Below are 25,800 nucleotides of genomic sequence, written 5' to 3'. Positions count from 1 at the left end.
CTTCTTGATTGCCTTCCAGCCTGAGGTGCTCATCTTCCAGCACTATATGAGACAATGTTCCACTGCTATTCATAAGGTTTTCACTGGCCAGTTTTTTTGGAAGTAGATCTCCAGGTCCTTTCTCCTAGTCTGTCTTAGTCTGGAAACTCCGCTGAAACCTGTCCACCATGGGTGATGCTGCTGGGCTGCTGGTATTTGAATACTGGTGGCATAGCTTCCAGCATCACAGCAACACACAAACCACTACAGTATGACAAACTGATGGTGGTGAAATCTACCACTAGTAGGTATAAATTTGCAACTACAAATTTGGGTGTGTGAGGAATGTCACATTTCTTTATTTTTTTAAAATCGAACTAAATTACCCCAGACTTAAGTGTAAAAAAAAAAAAAAAATTTTTTTTTTTTTTTTTTTTTTTAAGTGTACTAGCCTAATTTCGCTGGAGTACATGGAAAGCCAATCTCAATTATTATTGGGCCTTCCTTCCTACCTAGGACTGCACTAAACTCTGGGAGACTTATGTTGGGCCTAGAAAATGGGGGGAGGTTGACTTTGACATCCTCATTGTTCAAGTCTACATGGTTCTGGAAGGCAGGCAACTTCTCCGCTCCTGTGCCAAGAGGGGCAAGGGGACCCGGCCCCCTAGAGGCACCATACACCCATCTGAGGTTGGGCATCTCCTGGGGTGCTCCTAGGAAGTGAGGCGGGTGTTCTCATTACTGGAACTACAATCTTTGACTTCTTTCCAATTTGGGGAAATTTTTTATTTTCTACAATTCCTCCTGCCCATGACCCCTCTTTCCTTCTCTCTTGCTTTCTTTTCCTCTCTTCCCAGATGGCCTTACTTTTTTAACCTCCTAGCAAAATCCCCCCTAGGAGCAAGAAACCTGGAAGGCTGGTTGCCTTCCCTAGACACAACTCCAGAGATGACACTGACACACATTTTAAGGAGTTGTGTTCCAGGGAGTTTCATTTACAGTGTGAATGGTGCTCACTGGAGTTGTCCAGGGGAGATGTTATCAGAGAACTTAATCCTGCCTAACCAAAAACCTGTTGCCATCGAGTCAATTCCAACTGATATTGATTCTATAGGACAGAGTAGAACTGCCCCACAGGGTTTCCAAGGAGCAGGTGGTGGATTTGAACTGCCAACCTTTTAGTTAGCAGCCAAACACTTAACCACTGCACTACCAGGGCTCATAACATAAAACTCCCTTGAAGCTTGCTTGGAATTGAGGGGAGGAAAATGTAAAGAGAAAAAAACAAAATTAATAGCTCAATAAGTTATCTTGCCACACACCTACTTTTTTACTTGTCCCTTCTATTTGTATTTCACTTTAAAAAATATGAATGGGCTAATATGTCTATTCCAATTAGATTATGAACTGATCATCTTGAAGACGAGGACAATACAGTATTTACACCACTTTTTAAAAATCTTTGAGGTTCCAACATAATAATTTGAACATAGTAGGCACTTACATGTGTCTTGAATTGAGGGATGATAGAGTTTGTGGATTATTGATTAGGCCCTCTCAGTTAAGATTGCGCCAGCATGAACTTCTTCACTGTAGGATTAGTGCTAGTGTCTTTTTATTGTCACTTTTAGAGTTAAGTAAATATGTTTTTCTTTAACTGCTTCTGTTCACAGCTGCTGCTAGCCTGATTTTCCAAGATGTCAAATTTCTACTTGGGACTTCTTTGGTCCCAAATAAAAATAAGCATTTCCTTTTAAATTTAGGCAGATAATATCAATTTGAACCTTCTTTAATGTACAGAGAATTACAGGTCACAACATAAATATGTACCTGGTACCAACAGTGGAAAATTTTGAAGTGAAATCAAAGTAGAACCTGGCATTCATTTTCATAATACCTTTCACTTGAAGAACTAAGTACATTATGTGAACTTTATCCCATTAATCCTTAGAGATAAGTAAAAGCACTGAAAGAATGGCTTCTATAGACAGGGTCACATAGCCAGGTAGTGACAGTACTGTTAACAGCCTGCTTCCTTGCCCAGCATTTGGTTAGGCTGTTTTACCTTAACAAACAGACCATCATCGTAAGGACACAGTGCTATAACAAGAGAACTCACATTTTCATATTGTATTTATGTATACTCTTGGAATTGAGAAAAACCTATCCAAATTTGCCAATGTACACTTGTTTTTTAACCCCTAGCCTCCCTCTTCTGCAATCTTGCTTCCTCTTTTATTATCCTTTTCCCTAACTGCACCCCCACCCCCCAACTGCAGTGCTACTGAAAGACTGAAAACTCAGTCACATTACAGCACTGCATCTGAATGTATCAGCCCTTCCAGGAGTATATCCATTTTAAAAGACAATAGCTTAGTCCAAAGAAATTAACCATAAATGATAGCACTTTCTGATATCCAGGAAGTTTTTGTGTGTGTGCTTTAGGTGAAAGTTTACATCTCAAGTTAGTTTCTCATACATATTGTTATGTGACCCTAGTTGCCATCCCTATAATGTGACAGCACACCCCCTCTCCACCCCGAATTTCCTGCATCTATTCAACCAGCTCCTGTCCCTTTCTGCCTTCTCATCTCGCCTCCAGACATGAGCTGCCCAGTTAGTCTCATGTACCTACTTGAGCTAAGAAGCACACTCTTCATGAGCATCGTTTCATGTCTTATAAGCCAGTCTAATCTTTGTCTGAAGAGTTGGCTTCGGGAATGGTTTTCGTTCTGGATTAACAGAGAGTCCAGGGCCCATGTTTTCTGGGGTTCCTCTAGTCTCAGTTCAGACCATTAAGTCTGGTCTTTTTATGTGAATTCGAGTTCTGTACCCCACTTTTCTCCTGTTCTGTCAGGTACTCTATTGTGTTCCCTGTTAGGGTGGTCATTGGTGGTAGCCCGGCATCATCTAGTACTACAAGGAAGATTTTTTGGGGTGTAAAGCCTTCCTTAAAAGGGGCCCTGGAGGCAAAATGGTTAAATGCTCTGCAACTAACTGAAAGGTTGCTGGTTCAAACCCACCAGCAGCTATGAGGGAGAAAAAACCTGGCAACCTGTAAAGATTACAGCCTTGGAAACCCTATGGGGCAGTTCCACTCTGTCCTATAGGGTGGCTATGAGTCAAAATTGATTTGGCAGCACACAATAACAAGCCTTCCTTGTTCCCTTAAATAACACCATGTAGGTGATTACATTGTCTGCTTCTACCTCCTGGAGACTCTGGTGGTGTAGTGGTTAAGATCTATGACTGCTAGCCAAAAGGGTTGGCAGCTCAAATCCACCAGGTGCTCCTAAAGGCAGAAAGTTTGCAATGGGAGAAGGCCGAAGGAGTAATGATCAAGAGAAAAGAGGTTAAAGGCAATAATTTGTTTTTTAAAAAAAATGAAAAAAGAGAATAGAGAAGAACCTATCTTTTCCATATCTGGTAAATCACCATAATTTATAGTAATGAAATATATGCTCTAAGCACTTAGCCAATATTTACTAAGGATGAAACTTAGTCTAGGCCTCATCTTCCTTTGATAGAACAACCATAATTAATAACATAAAGTTACATTTTATAAAATGGACTTGTGTCTCCCTTCCCTTTTCCCCCAGTCCTCATACACTCCATTAAGGATCTGAGCACTGAGTGAACACTGGGCTGTGCTTCATTCTCTCATTCCATGGTACCCTTTCACTGGTGCTCATAGTGTTCCCTTTACCTGACTCATCACGCTCTGCCTACTGAACTCCAACAAGAGCCAGCCAAGAGGCCTTATCCAAACAGCTTTTACCCTGGGCAGAGCCAATCCCTTCCTCCATTATATTGCTATAGCATTGTGGACATGTCTGTATTTTAGAACTCATCATTGTATATCACTATTATATGTTAATATGTCTCTCTGCCCCACAGAATGTAACTACTTCCAGTTGGAACCGGATCTTATTTATTTCTATTTTCTGTGATCAATATTATTTTGTGTCAGGCACAAAAAAGATAAGATCAATACATATGCTACAGTCTGAAAAATATAAAAAGTTTACAGTTTCATAAAGGAGGAAAGCATTATAGACATGAGAGCAAGATGGTTGTTATGGATTGACTTTTTTTTTTTAAATGTGTGTCAACTTTGGTTAGGGTATGATTCCCAGTATTGTGTGGTTGTCCTCCATTTTGTGATCTGATGTAATTATCTTATATGTTGTAAATCGTAATCTCTGTGATGCTAATAAGGCAGGATCAGACACAGTTATGTTAATGAGGCTGGACACAATCTATAGGATTATGTTGTATCTTGACTGAATCTCTTTTGAAATATAAAAGAAAGAAGTGAGCAGAGAAGAGAGGGACCTCCTACCACCAAGAAAGAGCCAGGAGCAGGGTGTGTCCTTTGGACCCAGGGTTCCTGTGCTGAGAACCTCTTAGACCCAAGGAAAGATTGACCACAAGGACCTTCCCTCAGAGCTGACAGAGAGAGAAAGCCTTCCCCTGGAGCTGACACCCTGAATTCAGACCTCTAGCCTCTTAAACTGTGAGAGAATAAATTTCTGTTTGTTAAAGCCACCCCCTTGTGGTATTTCTGCTATAGCAGTGGAAAACTAAGACAATGCTATAATGTACTGGGCTAAGAATATTAAGGTTAGGTAACTACTGAATTCAACAAATATTTATTAAACACCTGGGAGTCACGAATTGTGTCCTGTGATACGGGGGTAAATAAAACATACTCTACCTTTGAGGTGCTCACAATCCACCTTGTAGAGTCTCTTTATATGTGTGTTAGCACTTCTGTGGTTTACATTTTACATGTTGTTCCTCACTACTATCCGTGAGGTAGGTAATTTTCACCATTATTATAGAGATGGAAAAAAAAAAAAAACATGTTTCTGTTGAGTCCAACTTGGGGCGACCCCATGTAGAATTGCTGCATGGCGTTTTCTTGGCTGTAAATTATATATACATATATATATATATTTGCCAACTATTTGCACTACCCAGAGACCCGAGAGATGGAACCAGAGGGTTTGAATTCCCAGGTCTTCTGACTCCAGTGCAAGGTTTTTTTTGATTTTGCTTTTTTCTACTATATCAGTGTTTTTCAAACTTATCCTCCTCAGGGCTGGGAAATATAAGCTCAAATTCTGTGACATCTAGTATATTACCTTAAAAACTCATGATAATTATAATGTTTTACATTCATTCCCACTGAACTAGACTGAAGCTCTGAGACAATGAGTCACACCGATTCTGGGGACTTGAGTGTCTTTAGTAGAGGACTACATGCCCCAAAAGGACCCTGATGGCACAGTGGTTAAATTGCTCTACTGCTAATCGAAAGATTGGCAGCTGGAAACCACCAGTGGCTCCACGGGAGAAAGATGTGGCAGCCTGGTTCCACAGAGATTTACAGCCTTGGAAACCCTAGGGGCTTGTTATGAGTTGGAATGGGCTCAACAGCAGTGGGTTGGGACACACCCAGAGGGATGGACATATGATTTAAGAAGCACCTGTTGCCTTCACTCAAGATCCTCTGTGTCTGGCTTGAATCCCCACCCAAGATTTTGTGTAGCTTCCTCAGGTGTCTTTAGGTTTCTTTGTGGCATAATTTTATTCATAGTTCTCTGTGAAGACTATAACAAAAGACTCACTCTATTCTCAGATGTTAAACGAAGAATGGGGGACTGATCATTTCCTCCTCGAAAGGATGTCTCATTCTGGCAATAAGGTCTCCTCAGTCTGATCCGATCGGCCACACCTGTCATTGCTGGCTGAACCTGAGTCCCAGGTGTCTGCACGCAAGCCTGCTTGCCCCTGAAGACCGAGACTCAACAATACATTAGTCACCACCACCACCAGAGGGCAGCTCCGGGTGCAGCCTGCGGAGCCCTCTAGCGGTGCCTGTGGTATCCTGGCTCTTTCACGGAACCTGTTAAAAACTCAGAAGCTGCAGTCGGAAAGCCAGCCTATGAGACATCAGATGGCCAAGCTTTTTAAACGTCCTGGTCCTCAACTTCCTTTTCTTAAGGCCTTTGGCAGGTCTCAGATATATTATCTTTCTTGGACGAGTCTCCCACTCCCTAAGGATCTCTCCCTCCCAGGGTGTGACAACATGGAGTCATCATTCCGTCCTTGCAAGGTAAAAATTTAGGACCTGGGGAATTTAGGGACATGAACCAATGCCTTTTTACTTAACTCCATCTCCTCCATAGATATAGAGCTCATACATACCTTCAAGATTTTTCAGTATAACACCAGCTTCAGCGTGCCTCACAGACTCCAGAATTAGACTTCCTGGTATCAAAACCTGGCTCCCACATTTACCAATTCTTCAAGTTTTAAGAATGCTTTTTAACCTAAGCTTCAGTTTCTTCTGTAAGATAGAAAGAATAATAGTAGTATCAGTTGCTGTCCAACTCATGGCGACCTCATGTGTTTCAGAGTAGAACCATGCTTCATATGGTTTTCATGGCTGTGACCTTTCTGAAGCAGATAGCCAGGCCTTTCTTCTGAGGCCTTGCTAAGTGAGTTTGAATCACCAACCTTTCAGTTAGTAGTCATGTGCTTAACTGTTTGCACCAGCCAGGCACTCCCAGAAAGAATAACAGGTACCTACATTGTACAGCCCTTGGGAGCACCAACTATGATAATGTATGGAAAGTACTAGGCCTGGCACACCGAGAGTATTAGACAAACATTCCACCACTGCCGTCGAGTCGATTCCGACTCATAGTGACCCTATAGGACACAGTAAAACTGCCATTAGCTACCTACATTCTTCTTCGAAGCATCTAACACACACCATGTCTATCGATTCGGTCCAGAAAAATACTGTCTACATGGGACACAGGAGCATATACACAAAATGAATTTCACAAACAACCTATACTTTCCCAAAGTGGCTAGGCTAATAGTGACCTGAGGTTATGGAAAAGGGGACTAATTCCTGTGATACAATCAGTGGAATGGATATTCAGAGCACACAGGAATCCAGGAGGCTGTAAATCTGGGCCTGGGGTCTCTGGGACAGGCCTGAGAGTACAGTGGTGCTGGGCCAAGGCGTGGCGCTGCACTCCAAAGGCCAGGTAGCCCAAGCCAATCAGATTTACCTCATGCTAGGAGTCCTAAAAAAAACAAAAAAACCCCAAAAAACCGTTTTCTGGGTTATTTTTTTAGGAGTCTAAGAGTGGCAGAGCCTTAGAGCCCAAACTTCATGCCACAGCAGGGCAGTGGCCAGAGAATCTGACAGGTAGAAAGCTGATAGAAAAGTTAAAGCTGAAGGGCTCACAACACCCACAGGCCCGGAGAAAAGCCGGCATGGAGCTGAGCAGCTGTTCCATCCTTTGCCAGAGGGCTTGCCTGTTGCCTTCTACATCAGCCAGTTCAGGCCTTCCTGATCAGCACCCCTCCGCCAGAAAATCCAATTCTTCCGCTCTTAAAGTAACTTGCTTGTTCGAGGCAGTGAGTCTGATTCTTAGAGGGCAGAGCTATCTCTTATACACGAATGGAAAGAGGTACAGGTGTGGGGAGGTCCGTGTCCTTTAGAAAGGAGGAGCTTGTTGCTGGAACCTGAGCCTCCATGTTGTGAGAATTACACGTGTTTCTTTCAGAGGCAAGCAGGGGCCTTGGCTACAGGGACCCTGACAAGCCGCGACTTGAGCTGTGCCTTAGAGCTGGGATGGGGGGAGAGCCACATAATGGCGGGGCGGGGGGCGGCCTGCAGAGGGGTGGGGGGCGATGGAGGGGCCGGCATGAGCCGAGCCACGGCGGGGAAGGAATCTGCTGCGCGTGGAGGATGGCATGGAGACCTCCCTGATTGGAGCCGGGAGTTCTTACGGGGGATGGAGGCAGCTACTATTGGACAGCTGAAGTGGGGCCAGATTTGGAGGGCTTTGAATGCCCGACTGAGGAGCACTCGACCCAGCTCCTGATTTGCGATTTCCGTTCCAGACCAGATTACCTAAAGGGTGGTTAATGCTAATGGGTGTTTTTGGGGGGCTTCTGCGAAGTCACCTGCTTCAGTCAGATCTCCTCAGTTCACAGCGAGGAAGTAATCCTCACTTGTCGAGGGAGGGGAGAATGCTCACTCTACTTGCTTTGAAGATGCAAAAAAAATATATATATAAAATAAAAAATCCCACTTCCACACCAAGTAGTATTAAATCTGGTTTCTCCTCCGCCTCTACCGAGTTCTCTTCCGTCGCCAGCACCTCCCCCCGTTTCCCCGCTCTCCTCCGGCAGCGCCGCCAGCCCTCTTTGCCCCTCGCGGCGCGCTCCCGCAGCCCGCCGCCGCGCCCCGCACACGCATGCTCCTGTGCACGCCCCATGTGCACGCGGGCGCCCCGCTCGCTCCCGCGCCCGACCCCGCACACGCTCGCGCCCGTTCCCCCGCCCCCTCCCCGCAGACCTTCGCTCCCGGGCCCGACCCCGCACACGCTCGCGCCCGTTCCCCCGCCCCCTCCCCGCAGACCCTCGCTCCCGCGCCCGACCCCGCACACGCTCGCTCCAGCGCACGCCCGCGCGCGCGCCGCACACGCTTGCTCCCGTGCCTGCCCCCTCCCCTCACACGCTCGCGCCCGTGTCCTTCGCACCCTCCCCCGCACCCGCTCGCTCCCGCGCCCGCCCCCTGCGCACGCCCGCGCTCCGCACCCGCTCGCTCCCGCGCAGCCCGCGCCCGCGCCCGCTCCCCCCCCCCCCCGCCCGGCCGAGCGGTCGGTGTGCGCCGTCTGCGCCGGGCCGCACTGCGGCTGCGCGCACTGGGCCGCCTCCGGGGCTGGCAGGGCAGCGGCGGCCGCGGCGGCGGCGGCGGCGGCGGGGCCGGAGCGAGCGGCGTGGAGCGGAGCCTGGGGCTGCAGCAGCGCTGGGCCCCGGAGTAGGACGCCCGCGACGAGGAGGGAAGGCTGGGCCGCGAAGACCCCGAGGACCCGATCTCCTTGGATTTTGGGGGAGCCTCCCCCTTGTCTTCAGACGCCCCCTCCTCACCCCCCAGCCCCGGCCGCTGACGGGAGGAGGCGGCGGCGGGCGGGGGGCTGAGGGGCGCCGCCATGGCTCTCCCGCGGTGAGGCGCCGGGCCGCGAGCAGCCGCGCAGTCTCCCCGGTGATGTCCCGCGGGCGGCAGGCGAAAGCGACTCACTCGAGCCCCGGGGTGAAGGCCTAGCGTATCCAGCTTCCTTCCTCCTCCTCCTCCTCGCCCCCCGTCCTCCCTCCCCGCCCCTCCGCCGTCCCTCCCCGCCGCCCCTCCGGCAGCGATGGCAGAGGAACAACAGCCGCCGCAGCAGCCCGACGCCCATCAGCAGCGGCCCCCCAGCGCCCCCAGCTCGGGGGTGGCCCTGCCAGCCCTCGTGCCCGGGCTACCAGGGACGGAGGCCAGCGCGCTGCAACACAAGATCAAGAACTCCATCTGGTAAGAGGATCGTCCATCGGGGGGTCGGCGCCCGGGCACGTTGTGCGGGGGGCGGGGGGCGCCTTCGCCGGTCGGGGGTCTCCAGGGTCCGGTGCACAGTCCTGGGGCCTCAGCCCCGCCCTCCTCGGCCCCCTCCCCAATTGTGAGAGGTAAACAAGTTGGTTGTTTTTCACCTAGGGCCGGAGAAATACGGGTAGGAATGAAGTCGCACTGCACGAGGGTCGCGAGAATTTGGGGCTGGGAAATGGGAAATGTGTTTACTCCTTTTTTGCAGTCTTAGAGGGAGGAAGAAGTGTACTGTGAATTTTCACCACACAGACATTGTGCGTAAGAATATTAACATGCAGCACAAAACCCAGTGTCTCTTCCTCTCAGCTGGGTTAGCGGCTGTTTCTCGATGTCCTGCCGCCTTTATTCTAAGATTAAATTTCCTTTCCAGATACTTTGTGCTTTGCATTAATTGTGAAGAAAGTGCTTCTTTAGTATGAAAATGTTTTACTTTAAAAGGGCGGTAGTTTGTAGTATGGAGTGATTTTTTTTTTTTTCAATTTATCAAAGAGAAATTCAGTAAATGTCTAGCCACTTCGTGCCTTTTTTTAGAAACCGTAGATGAAATATCGTTTATTATTCCTGTACTTTCTTGTGTGAGAATTTCCAGCATTTCAGTGTTAGATTGAACTCTTTTAAAGATTGGTTGCAATCTTTTAATAATTAAATACACTGAGTTAAGTCCATCCTCTTAGAGCCATTGCGAATAGGCTTTGAACACGAACTTGCGTGCCTTGTTTTGTAGAATTTTTCCTTAATTGGCATTTTTACAAAGTGTAGCACGATTTTAAAAATGGAAAGCAATATTTAGAATTTGGTGTAAGCGATTGCTTTTAATAGAAATTAAAAAACAATTTAAATGTGTAAACAAAGCTCTGATTTTGAAAATGAAACCCTGCAGGTCCATCGTTGAATATGACTAGGAAAATATCAAAACTCCGTACTTTATATTACAATTTTAAAAACAAACGTATTCTAAAATAACTGGTATTGCATATTTACACCTGTAAAAAACTGGGACAATTTATAAATCCAAAATCAAGGTTTCATTATTTTCTTGGCATACATCCCTGTGGTCATGATGCTACTATGAAGTAGGTCACTGCGGGCTTTAATAGTTTCATACTACACGGTAGTTGGCAGTTAGGTACCTTTCAGTTTTAATTTTAAAATGAAGTTTAAATGTTTTATAGGAGTTTTTTTTTGTTTTGACAAGTCATGTTGTGGCAACTTGAATAGGTCAGATAAATACAGTTGTGTGTGGGGGGGCTTTATTCTTCACATGAATATCCCTTATCTTCCTTAGAGCTGTAATTTAGGAGATGCTTAATTTCCTGCTTACCTTCAAGGTTTCCACAATACCAGTGTTAATTTTTTTTTTTTCCTATTATGGTAAGGTAAGGTAACTTAGTATGTTTGAAATCATCATTAAATTAAATTAATTACCTTGGATTTTACATCTTTAAGAAAGGCAAATTTAAAAAATTTAGTCAGTAGTGTATATTTCAGTATTATGAGAACAATAGGGAAAAGGAATCTTCATTTATATTTTTAAAATAAGAGTGAGCTGTGTAGGCAACTGAGTGAAGAATTTGAACAACAATGATAGTGAAGTGCTGTTTTTGGTAAATCATGTGATTTAGTTACTCTTTCATTGATAATTTATATTTACACGCCCATTACAGTTTAAGTGCGATGAGTTTAACCTAGAAAAACTTCTGAAGTAGAGTGGACTTCAAATTTTTGGCACCTCCTCTGAAACACTAATGAATGGGCAGCAAACGTCTCAATCTCCAAATACGCAATGTTATATATATTTATTTTAAAATCTGACATGGCACACTTACTAGCATTTAATTTTCAACACTAGAAATCCTATTTGGAAAAATGATTTCGTATTACATTTAAGACTTGAGAATATTAGTGGATATATTTAATATATGACCTCCTATCTCCTGTTCACCAAGACTAGATTTATGTTATTCATCAAGTGATCATATAAAATGCATTGAAACATGCAAACTCTTTTACTACCACTGTCTCCTAAGAAATAGTATGTCTGCATTAAAGTCATTTTTAATAGATAAGATTGCAGCTCTGTAAGTACCTCATTTCACAGATTTTGAGACAGTATCTTTTTACTAGTTATTTTAACACCTGATAATGTTCAGGGAAATTTACCAGTTTTGTGCTAGTTTCTGTATCACCCTTTGGTACCACCACTAATTAGAATTTTTAATTACATTAGAAAGAAATGTGGCATTTAAAAATTATCAGCTGAGTTTTGCATTTAGGTTGATTATAGTTTCTAAATTACTGGACTTGCAGATCACAAACAAGTCTGTACTTGACCTCCTACTCTACAAATATAGTGTGTGATGTAGACCTTTAGCTGGACAGTGAGCTATTTATTATCTCACCTCATAATTTATTCTGTTTATTAAACTAAAATAGTTTGATAAAAGTATGTCTGTTGTAATTTCAAGCATTAATTGTGTCTTTGAGAAAGAAAAGATTTAAGTATTCAGAGTTGAAACCATGGTACTTATTGAGATAGGAAACAGTATTTCTTAAGAGTTGCAATATGATGTATTTTTAAGGTAATTCTAGAAAAATAAAGATACTGCTAACTTGATACTGTTATAGTATTTGTGTTATCTATTTTTGAATGCGTTCAATTGAAGCCCGGGTTAACAAGCCTGCAACTTTCTTGACCTTCCTCCTTCTTACTCCATAGACAAAGGTCCAAGTCACTTACACACCTCACTTAGAAGGAGACTTATTTGCAGAGGTGCGTTTTGATATTGAATATCCTAGAAGAATGTTATTTCTATTTTCTAAACAGAACTCCAATTTAAACATTTTCATTTAAGAAAAGAAAACTGGTAACCCATGCCTTTTTCTAAATGAAGACTCACACTGGCAGCCTACAACAAAGACACAACCTAACCTCTGAACCACTGCAGCCTGCCTTAATTTACATTGAGGTAACCCTTCCTAATAGGTTACCTAAAAAAAGGAATACAAAGCAAGTGTTCCCTTTCCCTTGTCTCCCAGTATTTTCACAGTAAAAACCTTAAAAAAGATAATTACAAATTTTTATTTAGTTTAGACAAAAGCATTACTGTGCTTTTATTTTCCTTTTTAAAGCAGCTTTATTTGAAACTCTGATAGAGCAAATTTGCTGTGCAAAAAATAGAAAAAATTACATTTGTTATCTCTTCTGCCTGTTGTGATTAGTTATGTTTAAGAATACCTACATGGTGATTAACATATCTGCTATCAGGCTGTAACAAAGGCAGTAAACTTACCTAGAAGTTCAGAAGAAATCCTGATGTCTTATTGTAGAAAATATTCTAATACTATATTTAGTCAACAAACAAATTCAGGGATTTTTAAAAGAATCAGTTGTTATCAACTGCTATTTTTATTTATGTAACTTTAAAAAATTTTTTATTGTGCTGTAAGTAAAAGTTTACCAATCAAGTCAGTTTGTCATATAAAAATTTATGTATACCTTGCTATACACTCCTAATTGCTCTCCCCCTAATGTGACAGCACGCTACTTCCCTCTACTCTCTCTTTTTGTGTCCATTCCACCAGCTTCTGACCCCTTCTGCCCTTTCATCTTCCCTCCACATAGGAGATGCCAACATAGTCTCATGTGTCTACTTGATCCAAGAAGCTCATTCTTCACCGGCATCGTTTTCTATCCCATTGTCTAGTCCAATCCCTGTCTGAAGAGTTGGCTTTGGGAATGGTTCCTGTCTTGGGCTAACAGACGGTCTGGGGACCATAACCACCGGGGTCCTCCCAGGCTCAGTCAGACCATTAGGTCTGGTCTTTTTATGAGAATTTGGGGTCTGCATCCCATTGCTGTCCTGCTCCCTCAGGGATTCTCAGTTGTGTTCCCTGTCAGGGCAGTCATCGGTTGTAGCCGGGCATCATTTGGTTCTTCTGGTCTCAGGCTGATGTAGCCTCTAGTTTATGTGGCCCTTTCTGTCTCTTGGGCTCATAACTACCTTGTGTCTCTGGTGTTCTTCATTCTCCTTTTGCTCCATGTGGGTTGAGACCAATTGATGCATCTTAGATGACTGCTTACTAGCGTTTAAGACCCCAGATGGCACTCACCAAAGTGGGATGCAGAATGTTTTCTTAATAGATTTTATTATGCCAGTTGACTTAGATGTCCCCTGAAACCGTGGTCCCCAAACCCCCGCCCCTGCTACACTGGCCTTCAAAGCCTTCAATTTATTTAGGAAACTGCTTTGCTTTTGTGTTAGTCCAGTTGTGCTGACCTCTCCTATATTGTGTGTTGTCTTTCCCTTCACCTAAAGTGTTCTTCTACTATCTAATTAGTGAATGCCCCTCTCCCTCCCCCATCTCATAACCAGCAAAGAATATATTCTTCTCCATTTAAACTATTTCTCGAGTTCTTAGAATAGTGGTCTTATACAATATTTGTCCTTTTGCAACTGACCAATTTCTCTTAGCATAATGCCTTCCGGATTCCTCCACATTATGAAATGTTTCACTGATTCCTCACTGTTCTTTATCGATGCGTGGTATTCCATTGTGTGGATATACCATAATTTATTTATCCATTCATCTGTTGATGGGCACCTTGGTTGTGTCCATCTTTTTGCTATGGTAAACAGTGCTGCAGTGAACATGGGTGTGCATATATCTGTGTAATATTTATGTAACTTTTATTTCCATGTAAGGCATATCAAATTTAAAATAGCTGTATAGAAAGAAACTGAATGACAGGGAACCTGTCAGATTCTTCTGATTAATTTTCAGACCCTAGAAGTAGTGCTTGGTCTATATAAGCCAAGAGACAGTCATTGGAACAGAACAAGGGGATACTGCATGATTTAAATCAGGAAAGGTGTGTGCTAGGGTTGTATCCTTTCACCGTACTTATTCAGCCTGTATACTGAGCAAATAATCTGAGAAGCTGGACTACATGAAGAAGAACACGGCATCAGGATTGAAGGAAGACTCATTGACAGCCTCTTATATATAGATAATGCAACCTTGCTTCCCGAAAGTGAAGACTTGAAGCTCTTACTAATGAACATCAAAAACTACAGCCTTCAGTGTAGATTACACTTCTTCTAAATGAACCAGTAAACAACATCATGATAAACAGTGAAAATACTGAAATTGTCAAGGATTCATTTTACTTGAATCAGTCAGTGCTCATGGAAGAAGCAGCAGTCAGAGATTCTAGTGACGTATTGCATTGGGCATATCTGCTGCAAAAGACCTCTTTACAGTGTTAACAAGCAAAGATGTCACTTTGAGGACTAAGGTGCACCTGACCCAAGCCATGGTATTTTCAATTGCCTCACATGCATGCAAAAGCTGGACAATGAATAAGGAAGACCATAGAATTGATGCCTTTGAATTATGGGGTTGGTAAAGAATATTGAATACACCACAGACTGCCAGAAGAACAAACTAATCTGTCTTGGAAGAAGTACATCCAGAATGCTCCTTAGAAACGAGGAAGGTGAGACATTGTTTCACATACTTTGGGCATGTTATCAGGAGGGACCAGTGCCTGGAGAAGGACACCATGCTTGGTAAAGTAGAGGGTCAGCAAAAAAGAAGAAGACCCTCAAAGAGATGGATTGACTGACACAGGGGCTGCAACAATGGGCTCAAACATAGCAACAATTGCGAGGATGGTGCAGAATCAGGCAGTGTTTCTTTCTCTTGTACATAGGGTCACTATGAGTTGGAACTGACTTGACAGCACCTAACAACAACAACAACAGAAGTAGTGCTAGGGCCAGGGTTCCTTTTCTATATTCAGTCCTGTTAGGCATATTTTTGTTGTGGGTCTTGAGTCAATATTGACTCATAGTGACTCTTTAGGACCGGGTGGGACTGTCCCATAGGATTTCCAAGGCTGTAATCTTTATGGGGAACAGACTACCACACCTTTCTCCCAGGGAGCAACTGATAGATTAGAACTGCGCACCTTTTGGTTAGCAGCCAGGCAGTTTAAACATTGTGCCACCAGGGCTCCCATAAGGCATATACACTTCTGAATCTTTTGGATTTCATATTAGATTTGTAATCAAAGTAGAATTCATATATGTGGACAATTTTAAATGTTTTCTAAATTCTAATTTAAACCAGAATTTTGCGATTTTGTTTTACTTGTTTATTGTGATGATGATAAACATCTCATTTCCAACTTAGTTACGGTGACCAGGGTATGGTGATCCATAGTTTACATAGTAATGCTGTGTTAGTCCGGAGTTTTTTGCCAGATTCTGACACTCAGTAGTTCCATTTTATGATTGGTTCTAGGTCAGGCAATTTATTAGCTCTGTCTGAGAAATAATTACTGTTCCTTCAATTGACATGGGCAGTATTTATTAGATAGTTTATAACTTTAGAGATTATTTTAACCATATGTCTAAGATCTTTTTCCTTTTAAAATGGAGAACGAGCAGTACATCAACTGGCTTTCATATATTTTGGTTGGTTGGTTGACATACCACCTCCCTTGAGTTCAGCCTGCCTCCAGTGCCAAGCACATAAAAGACAGAGTGCTTTTTGCTCCTGCATATCTAGGCCAACTCTTATGGTGTGTCCCAGACACTAGGTGTTTCTGATTCCAGAAGGAAGGCAGTTGCTTCCTCTCCTATGATTTGAAACTGATGAAATTGTCTTCCTTGTTGGCCAGAGAGACAGCTAAGCAATTTCAAGCCCCTCAATTTTTAGCCTTGTTTAGCTGAATATGTGTATGTATAAATAATAAACCAATTTTCTCCCTCCATTGAAAAGTGTCTTATGTGTTGGTATGTGCAAAATTGCTTCGGTTTCTGCTTTGCTACTAGTTTCTGGTATCACTGGGGAAAATGAGCTTCACAATTGCAGAAAAAACAGAACTCATTTATTATGAAAGATATGCTTTGAATAAAAACTTAAATTGCTTTTTGTTTTAGAAAAATAATGTTGCACACTAAAATTGTTCAAATGAAAATAATTAAAACAAACATTGCCCTTTACTGAAATTTGAACACTTTAAGCAAGAACAGTCTGCAAGTACTTAACTAAGTGCTTGCGATATACAAAGTGCTGTTCTAGAAGCTGGCATTTGAAGAATGTACAGTGAAACTTCTCTTTTATTCAGTTAGGGACCAGAGAAAGGGCTAATGGCCATCAAAGTATTAATTGAGGGAAAAGTAGGCCTTAATTTCCCCATCTGTAGAATGAATGGGCTGTACTGAGTACACCTTGGAAGTTCCTTTAAATTTCTGTGATTGTTACTAAATACTGACTGCAGTAGGAAAGCATGCCATAAGCACGGTAAAAGATTAACATTTAACTTATCACAGGCAATCAACAGAGCATTTTCAATGCACAGAAATGATTTGTCCGTGTGTCTTGGGTGTTAGCCCAGGAGGACTATCTGGAGGTGTTATTTCTTATTGCAGCCTTGTGCAAGGGTTCTTTTAGGTGAGATTCAGTCTGCAAATATTTATTGAACATGTATTACATTTAAATTATCTTAAGAGCTACCACTGATTATGTAGAAATACTTAAGGCTATGTATGCAATAGTCACTGTTGTTGGGGAGTTTACCAGTTGGTAGTTGAGCGATTGCAGTAGGGGTGCTGTTTGTGTGCCGCTTTTCTTTCGTTTATAAAGAGGTGCTCAGTATTTACAAGCACCTCACGTAGGAGTCTTTTCCTTTAGTAGTAATATGATATTTGAATATAGTAGTGAATGTTATATTATAAACTTAATTATGTAAATAAGACATGGATGTATTATTTTCAGAATAATTTAGCGTGGAGTTGAGTGTCACAACCTTTTGTCCAGGTTAGACATGTTAATGAGTAATTATGACCGAGTGTTCTTCCTGAGTTTTAAAGAACAAGATGATAAGATGATTACTGCGCATGTTGACCAAACTAGACACTTGAAAATGGCAGCAGCCTTTTTACTCCTGTGCTTATGCAGTGCCTCCTTTTCAGTCAGTCTCTACGTTTAGTCTTTCAGTTGCTTTCTCTTTTGCTTTCTGGAGGGTCCTAAGAGTTCAGGTTAAAGATGAGCGACTTGGGTCAGTAGAAGGCGAAGTCTTCCAGGTCTGGGCAGGGTGCTAAACAAGGAACAGTAAGCTCTAAGGACTTTACTGCCCTTGATAGCCGCCTGTGAGATTAGGATGACTAGCATTCAGCCTTAACCATATGAATAAAAAAATTTTAAGGCATGACTTGATTTTTCTTTCCTGAAACTGTCAATGGTGTGTGTCTTTTGGCATTTACTCTTTTCTGTTTCATGGATTATATACCATGAAATGTAAAACACAACGCATTTTGGTTAATTATGTGTGCTACCTCTTTTATAGATTCTGAAAGTTTTCTGGAGAGGTGAGGTTTTATATTCTTCGTATTTGAGAACAGACTAAAAACATCCAGGTGTTCCTTGCTGTTAGTTTCCAGTGGTTCCTGAGTTTGAATAGTGAGACACCAGAGACGCATAACTTGTTATTCCAGTCTGTTACATCTGAGAATTTTGGAAGGCAGGAGTTCATGCAGTGTGAAATACCATCTTCTCCAAACAGCCTCACTCAAGAAGAAATTTATCTGAGTCCGTTTGTTTTCTGAGCTTGGACAGCAGTGTTCAGAGAGAGAAGGATACCTTTACACACGTTGCAAAACAAGATTAGCAGATTGATGTGAATTTGCATACTACATCTGATTCATTAGTGATGCCTGCCAAGGGCGTGGACAAGAAGTGATGGTGAGCAGCCATGCACATGCCTCCCCTTTTCTGTCTGAAGTCAGTTGTTTTTAGTGTTCGAAGCTCTATTATAAATAAAGCATCAGAACTGTTGGTTATCTGGAAGGGTAAGAGTTACTGGGCTGCAAACTAAACACGGAGTGCACTTGGGTTTGTGTTTATTTTCTCTACCTGTATTCTTTTAATTTTTCTGTGGTTTTCCTGCCTTGATCATCTTGTGCTGCCAAGTAGCTATATGATAACGGGGGATGACTGTAGTAAGTGACTATTTCAGTTTGGACCACTCACAGCCCTTTCTCTTTGCTTTCATTGTCTCCTTTCTCTGTGTGTGCCTGTGCTGGTTCCTTTACCTGCTACCTTAGGAACCTTTCTCCTTTTTCTGCTGACATAAGCATCTAAGTTTGAGACCTAACTTATGGACCACTTCCTCCATGAAACTTTCCCCACCTTCCAGGCAACAGTGATCTGAGTTGTGTAAATTAATTTTTTTTTCCTAGTAATTTAGATTGGTCTTACCTTAGATGAGTCCATTTTGGTGAGTTTCTACTGAATATAAATAAAACATTCTTATTTTCTAGTAAGTAAAATTCACAAAAATTCAGAGATTGCATATACCCAAAATGATGCAATCATGACCATAATCAGTTATTTACAGTACACAATAAAATATATTATTTGTATATGGGGAAGCTGAAGACTCGTTATTGTTTTTGTAGTATATATGAAGCTTTAAGGAAACCCTGGTGGCGAGCTACAGCTGCCAACCAAAGGGTCAGCTGTTCAGATCTTCCAGGTGCTCCTTGGAAACTCTATGGGGCAATTCTACTCTGTCCTATAGGGTCGCTATGAGTCGGAATCGACTCGACAGCACTGCGTTTTTTTTTTTTTTTTTATGAAGCTTTAAACATTTACTTGGATGAGAGTGCCACTTCAGTGACATCTCATTTGGAGTAAAGATGGTGCTTCTGGGAGCCTGGGAGTGTATTTGAACAAGATGTGTCAGTTCATGTAAGTGAATCACTTCCCTAATTTGATTGCAGTCATTAGATCTGTTAATCACATGTGTATATAAGCAGTCTATGATCTAAAATTTAACTGTCAGGTTATTCATGATTCCTTTTTCTCAAGCGGGAGCAATTGGACAAATTCTGCACACATAAGTTTCAAAAGAAGTGAGAAAGTCAGAGGTTAATCCTAAATTTACAAGTTCCAGTGGGTAGGTAAAACTGAATTCAAGCTTTGAGTGTCTGCTATGTACAAGGCATGGAGCCTGGTGGTACAGTGGTTAAGAGCTCCGCTGTTACCCAGAAGGTTGGCAGTTTGAATCCACGAGCTGCTCCATGGAAACTCTGTGGGGCAGTTCTGCTCTGTCCTATACAGTTGCTGAGAGTCGGAATCGACTCACTGGCAACAGTGTGGTTTTGGGTTTTAGTTACATACAAGGCATAGGAGGATTAAAATGTCATAAGACACTATTCCTGCGTTTAACACAGTCTTGTGTGGTAGGTATGTGCATTATTCATCGAATTTAATAAAAGTAAGATTTGTTTATTACCGTCATATTGTAATCAGTGCTGTAAACAAATAGAGTTAGGTGAGGGAGGGATTCAGTGAGGACATAATGTTTTTATTGGCAAAGTTCAGGATGGTGACCATAACCTGGAAAAGTCACGGGATGAGCTACTGGTACAAACACACTTACCAGTGGATTTGCTGGGAGATCTTTATTCCCACTAGCAGGAACTAGGTTCAGAGCTGTTGATGACAGTGAGCCTTGCAATAAGGACAGTAACTGGAGGAAAATAGTTTAGGACAAAATTTGCTTGACTGAGGGGTGGGGTCTCAATCACAGTCTTTTCATCTAAATTTTAATATTTGAAGACAGAAGAAAGAGTATAATAGTAAAGAAGAAAGGGATGATGAGGATGAGTAGATACTGGGGTTCAGGGCTAAGAGCTTCCCAGGAGCAGCCTTGGGAGAGGACCGTATGCCCCGAATTGACTCAGGGAATAACAGCTACTTCATGAAGAGGACTAGGATTTTTTTCCCCCCATAAAAAATTGTTAACTTTAAGTCAGTAATAGGTTGACAGATGTCTAACAAAAAGTACATGATTGATAATATTATCAACTGACCATTAAGGCCAATGAATCCCCCCAAAAGAAGTATCATCACTCCTAATGCAAGAAAAATTCACATCTTTATACTGATGTCTTAAAATACACCCTTGGTTGGCATCTGTAGTAATACATGGCTATTTTGTTGTCTATGTGTCCACGCTGTTTGAAGAATGTAAAAAAGAGAAGGCTTTAAGGATTCAAGGTGATCAATGCACGCACCATTGCATCTGCCAGTCAGTCACATGTGGTGACTTTGGTTGCTTCTTATTCTTTTTCCCATCATCAGTTCTCCAATTGATTTTTTTTTTTAATTTTTATTGTGCTTTGAGTGAAAGTTTACAAACCAAGTCAGTCTCTCATACAAAAACTTACATAAACCTTGCTATATATACTCCTAGTTGCTCTCCCTTTAATGAGACAGCACACCCCTTCTCTCCATGCTCTATTTTTGTGTCCATTCGGCTAGCTTCTGCACTGCTCTGCCCTCTCAACTCTTCTCCAGACAGGAGTTGCCCACATAGTCTCATATGTCTGCTTGATCCAAGGAGCTCACTCTTCACAAGTATCATTTTCTGTCCCATAAGGACTGGGATATTGATGTGAGATCCCTTGTTTACCTCATTCAGCCTATACCTCGACTCCCATATCCATGTACTTTTCCCTTATCAGAGACAGTTTTTATTCTGTTACTTTGGATTCATTCCTTTCCGAATACTTAGGGAATTTGTTCTAACATATGTCCTGTTTCTCTCCACATCATCAAACTGTTTCTTTCCCACAAGCTTCTTTTGCTATAAGTTTGGATGTCCTTATGACTTTCTTAAAGCAGCAACAGACAACCCTGGAGAAAATTATTTTGCAAAAAAATGAAAGGTTGATATCTTAGTGACCTAAAGAACTCATTCATAGTCATGAGAAAACAGTAAAGTCATCAGGTAAGTGAATGAAGCATGTAGATGCTCATTTTGTAAAAGAATAACAGTTCAGAAATATGCAGACAGTTTAGCCTCAATAATAAAAACAATTAAAAGAGAAATTATTTTTTTTACCACCAAGTTAGAGAAGATATAAAAAATACAGTAACCACTGCTAGTGTTAGTCTTATCCCCAGTTTTTGCTATTTTCCTTACCTCTTTCCCTCCCCTCCAGTCCAATTATTATCCTGTTATTTTATGTGTACTTTTATGTCTACTCCAGTTTTTGGTGGAATAAGTTAGAATATGCATTTTCAAAGTATTAACAATGTTTGCATTTAGGTGGTAGAAGAAAGGTGATTTTCCGCCCTATTTTATTATGTTGTTGCTGTGTGCTGAGTCAATTCCAACTCATAGCGACCCTATAGGACAGTGTAGAACTGCCCCGTAGGATTTCCAAGGGGCAGCTGGTGGATTTGAACTACTGATTTTTGGATTAGCAGCCAAGCTCTTAACTGCTTCGCCACCGGGGCTCCAGTGGTTTTATTTTATTATAGTCTCCGAATGTTCTTGAATGAACAGTTATTGTTTTTAGTTTGGGAACAATAACTGAACAAATAAAATGCCATTTTCTACCCTGTTATGCTCCCTTCTAGCTGCTGTCCATATGTTTCCCACACCCCTCCCCTCCACCCCAAAGTCTCTCTGCTTATATTCCACGTAACTGTTGTAGTCTGGCTTTCTGCCCCTCTCGCCAACTCAGTGGCCCTTTTTCAGCCTTTATTTTTTATTATTGTTTTTTTTTCTTCTGGTTACTATGATTTCTTTGCATTTTGGTAATTTTTACTCCTTCCTTTTTTTTTTTTCTCTTCTTTGTGTCAGCTGCTCTGCCAGGCAGTGGGGAAGCCCGTGGTCTAGGTACAGTAGCCCTGTTCTCATGGAGCTTACCTCGGACCAACTTTTTATTTTTCTTGCTCTTTTTATTTTGTTGTTGTTAGCTCCCTATGAGTCAAGTCAGCCCCCAACTCTTGGCGCCGCCACGCATGAGGAAACAAAACATTGCCCAGCCCACTCTACCCCATGATCAGTTACAGATCAGGCTCTTCTGACCTATAGGGTTTCCATTGGCCGATTTTCAGAAGTAGATTACCTGACCTTCCTTCCTAGTCGATATTAGCCTAGAAGCTCTGCTAAAGTCTGCCCAGCATCATAGCAACACACAAGCCTCTGCTGACAGACATGCATGAGGTGCATTCACCAGGAATCAAACCTGGGTCTCCCGGTCTCCTATATGGAGATGAGAATTCTACCACTGGGGAACCACCGGCCCACCTTCCTCTAGATGCTCTTCGCTTGTGAGTATGCCCAGATACTTACTTCTTAGCCATCCATTTGCTTCTCTTTTCAGTTTGCTCAAGTCAAGAAATAGATAGGCAGACCAGACAGCTCTGACCAGATGTACTGATCTGTTCATCGGACTACAGACAGCCACCACTATCAACTTAAACTTGGCATTTTCACAGCACTCCTTCTTCTATGTCTTGGTGCCCTGCCTCCTCAGTTGGCTTCCATTTCTCATTATTTCACTTCTTTTGGTAGTAAATACCACTATTTCTTCATTTTGTCAGGCTAGTAATACTGGTTTCGTGTTTAATTTTTCTCTCTCCTCCCCATACTCAGTATATTGCCAAGTTTGCAGTGTTACTTAAAAATTTCTCTGTGCCTCCTATTTCCATTGTCAAGACCACAGTTCAGTGCTTTACCATCTTGTTCTTGGGCTATTACAGCAGCAGCATAGGCTCTCTGCCCCTGGCCTTTCCCTCCACTGACCTATCGTGTATATTGCTGCCAGAGTAAGTCTTCTAAAATAACTGGTTTTATATAGCCCCATTCTAAAGACCTAGAGTGATTTCTTGTTGCCCACCATGTAATGTCTAAAGATTTCCATCAGGTTTCAAAGGCATGTGTAATCTGGCCCAATACGTCAATCGAACCCTGTTGCTTGCTGTTCACGAGCATTCAACATCCACTTCAGTCCAGCAGGCACCTCACTGTCTGCCTTTTATTTTGTGGCCCTAATTTTGTTCATGGTTTGTATCTTTTCTGGAATCTCCACTTCCCTGCCTCCAAATCCTACTTAATCACATCTTAACGGTTTTTGAAGTCATAGCTCAAGTCATTATACTGTGAAACATCTAGCTCCTCAGGTCCACTTGCGCCTTTTCTTGACCCCAGTTGTATGGTGAATTCTGTACTTAATCACATCTAATTTTTTCCTGTGCTGTCCTAATAAACAGAAATTCTTGGAAGCTAGGGGCAACACTTTTTGTATCTTTTTTAACTTTTATTGAGCTTCAAGTGAACGTTTACAAATCAAGTCAAACTGTCACATATAAGTTTATATACACCTTATTCCGTACTCCCACTTGCTCTCCCCCTAATGAGTCAGCCCTTCCAGTCTCTCCTTTCGTGACAATTTTGCCAGCTTCCAGCTCTCTCTATCCTCCCATCCCCCCTCCAGACAGGAGATGCCAACACAGTCTCAAGTGTCCACCTGATATAATTAGCTCACTCTTCATCAGCATCTCTCTCCTACCCACTGTCCAGTCCCTTTCATGTCTGATGAGTTGTCTTCGGGAATGGTTCCTGTTCTGGGCCTACAGAAGGTTTGGGGACCATGACCGCCGGGATTCCTCTAGTCTCAGTCAGACCATTAAGTATGGTCTTTTTGTGAGAATTTGGGGTCTGCATCCCACTGATCTCCTGCTCCCTCAGGGGTTCTCTGTTGTGCTCCCTGTCAGGGCAGTCATCGGTTGTGGCCGGGCACCAGCTAGTTCTTCTGGTCTCAGGATGATGTAGGTCTCTGGTTCATGTGGCCCTTTCTGTCTCTTGGGCTCTTAGTTATTGTGTGATCTCCTTTTGTATCTTTTGATTTCTCATGTAGTTGTGGGTACTAGCGAATAATGTTTTTGCTGACTACAATCTTAGAAATACTTTTTTCTACGTATTAATGTTCATGTATTTGATATATTTAATGTAATTATCTCCCCAAACAAGTTATTAAATTCAAGGTATATCTTACAGAATAGAGGACTTAGAGCAATTGATTTTTTAAAAAATTGCAATGGTGGAACTGAACTAATCATTAATAAGAGTTTTAGTTCCACTGATCCCGTGTCTTTCAGTATATCTAGATAAAAAATAATTCATGTCCCAGTTGAGAGACATTGTGTCCATCATTTTAAAAAAACTGAACAAGTGACTGCTATGTAGCTCAATAACCTTTCATGAATGAGTACATGACAGTACTGTATTTAGTTAGGGTTTTTTGTACTAATCAGCTATTTTGTGCCCCAGTCTAGTTCCCAAGAGTTAGACTTGGAATTTTTAAAGATACTTTAGCATTGAACTAGAGATAGCTTCCTTGGGGTTTGGTCCTAGTAGAGGGTTTGACCTACTTTTTTGAAAGCCAAGACCCAAGGCTAAGGTAGCTTGTTGAGTCATGGCCCAAGCCCAAAGGTGATGGAGGAAACCCTCAATGGGGGCATAATATGAGGGAGGTGGATTTATCTGGGGGGTGATGAAGGAATGACTAAAGTAGAGAAACAACTGAGGGCCTTAAGTATTTCAGATTCTCAAAACAGCCTACTTATTAGGCTGCTGGGTCTTCTTCTTTATCTGATAGAGAGCATAGAGTTTTTTGTTTTTTTTTTTCCTTTTTTTTTTTGGTCTGATAGATATTCTTGCTTCCTGAGAACTGCAGTAACTAGATTATCTTGGAAGGACCAGTTCAGCTTTAAAATGGTATTTCATGTAATGCTACTTGGTTTGTTAGATTAGAGCAGTGGTTCACAAATTGTGGTTCCAGGACCTGCAATATTATTACTCACCTGGGAAAAATATATTATTCACCTGGAAATGTTAGAAATGTAAATTCTTGGACTCCACCCCAGATTTACTCTGTAAAAACTCTGGGGTAGGGCCAGCAGTCTTTAGTTAGTCATCCAGATCATTTGGATAAATGCTGTTTTTTAAAAAAAACCAAACCAAACTCATTGCCATTGAATCGATTCCAACTCATAGCGGCCCTGTAGGACAGAGTAGAACTGCCCCATAAGGTTACCAAGAAGCAGCTGGTGGATTTGAACTGCCGATCTTTGGGTTAGCAGTCAAGCTCTTAACTATGCCACAAGGGCTCCAATTCTTTTTAAGTACCCTAAAAACCATAAAACCCAAACCAGTTTCCATCAGGTTGATTCCAACTCATGGGAACCCCATGTGTTATGGAATAGAATTGTGTGTGCTTCATAGGATTTTCAATGGCTGTTACTTTTTCAAAATAGATCACCAGGGCTTTGTACTTCAGATGGAGATAATAACTCCTTTATTTCAGTTTTCATAGTATTTCAGTAAAATTCTGCTACAGCATTATTTACACTGTACTGTAAATAAACAGGAAACCCTGGTGGCATAGTGGTTAAGTGCTACGGCTGCTAACCAAAGGGTCGGCAGTTCGAATCCGCCAGGTGCTCCTTGGACACTCTGTGGGGCAGTTCTACTCTGTCCTATAGGGTCGCTATGA

General features: G+C 42.1%; 1 protein-coding gene across 1 annotated transcript in view; it reads left to right on the top strand.

Moving 5' to 3' along the window:
- The first annotated feature begins 9,063 nt into the window (after positions 1-9,063).
- RFX7 (regulatory factor X7) overlaps positions 9,064-25,800 on the top strand; it is a 121,294-nt gene continuing 104,557 nt past the window's right edge. The window contains exon 1 of the mRNA XM_049905240.1: positions 9,064-9,364. Coding sequence (XP_049761197.1) covers positions 9,210-9,364 — 155 coding nt within the window. The 5' untranslated portion in view covers positions 9,064-9,209. The remainder of the gene's footprint in view (positions 9,365-25,800) is intronic.

Source organism: Elephas maximus, chromosome 13, assembly GCF_024166365.1.
Source record: "Elephas maximus indicus isolate mEleMax1 chromosome 13, mEleMax1 primary haplotype, whole genome shotgun sequence".
Classification (NCBI taxonomy): Eukaryota; Metazoa; Chordata; class Mammalia; order Proboscidea; family Elephantidae; genus Elephas; species Elephas maximus.
Note: the sequence above shows the minus strand (reverse complement) of the source record. Positions and strands in the feature narration are given on the sequence as shown.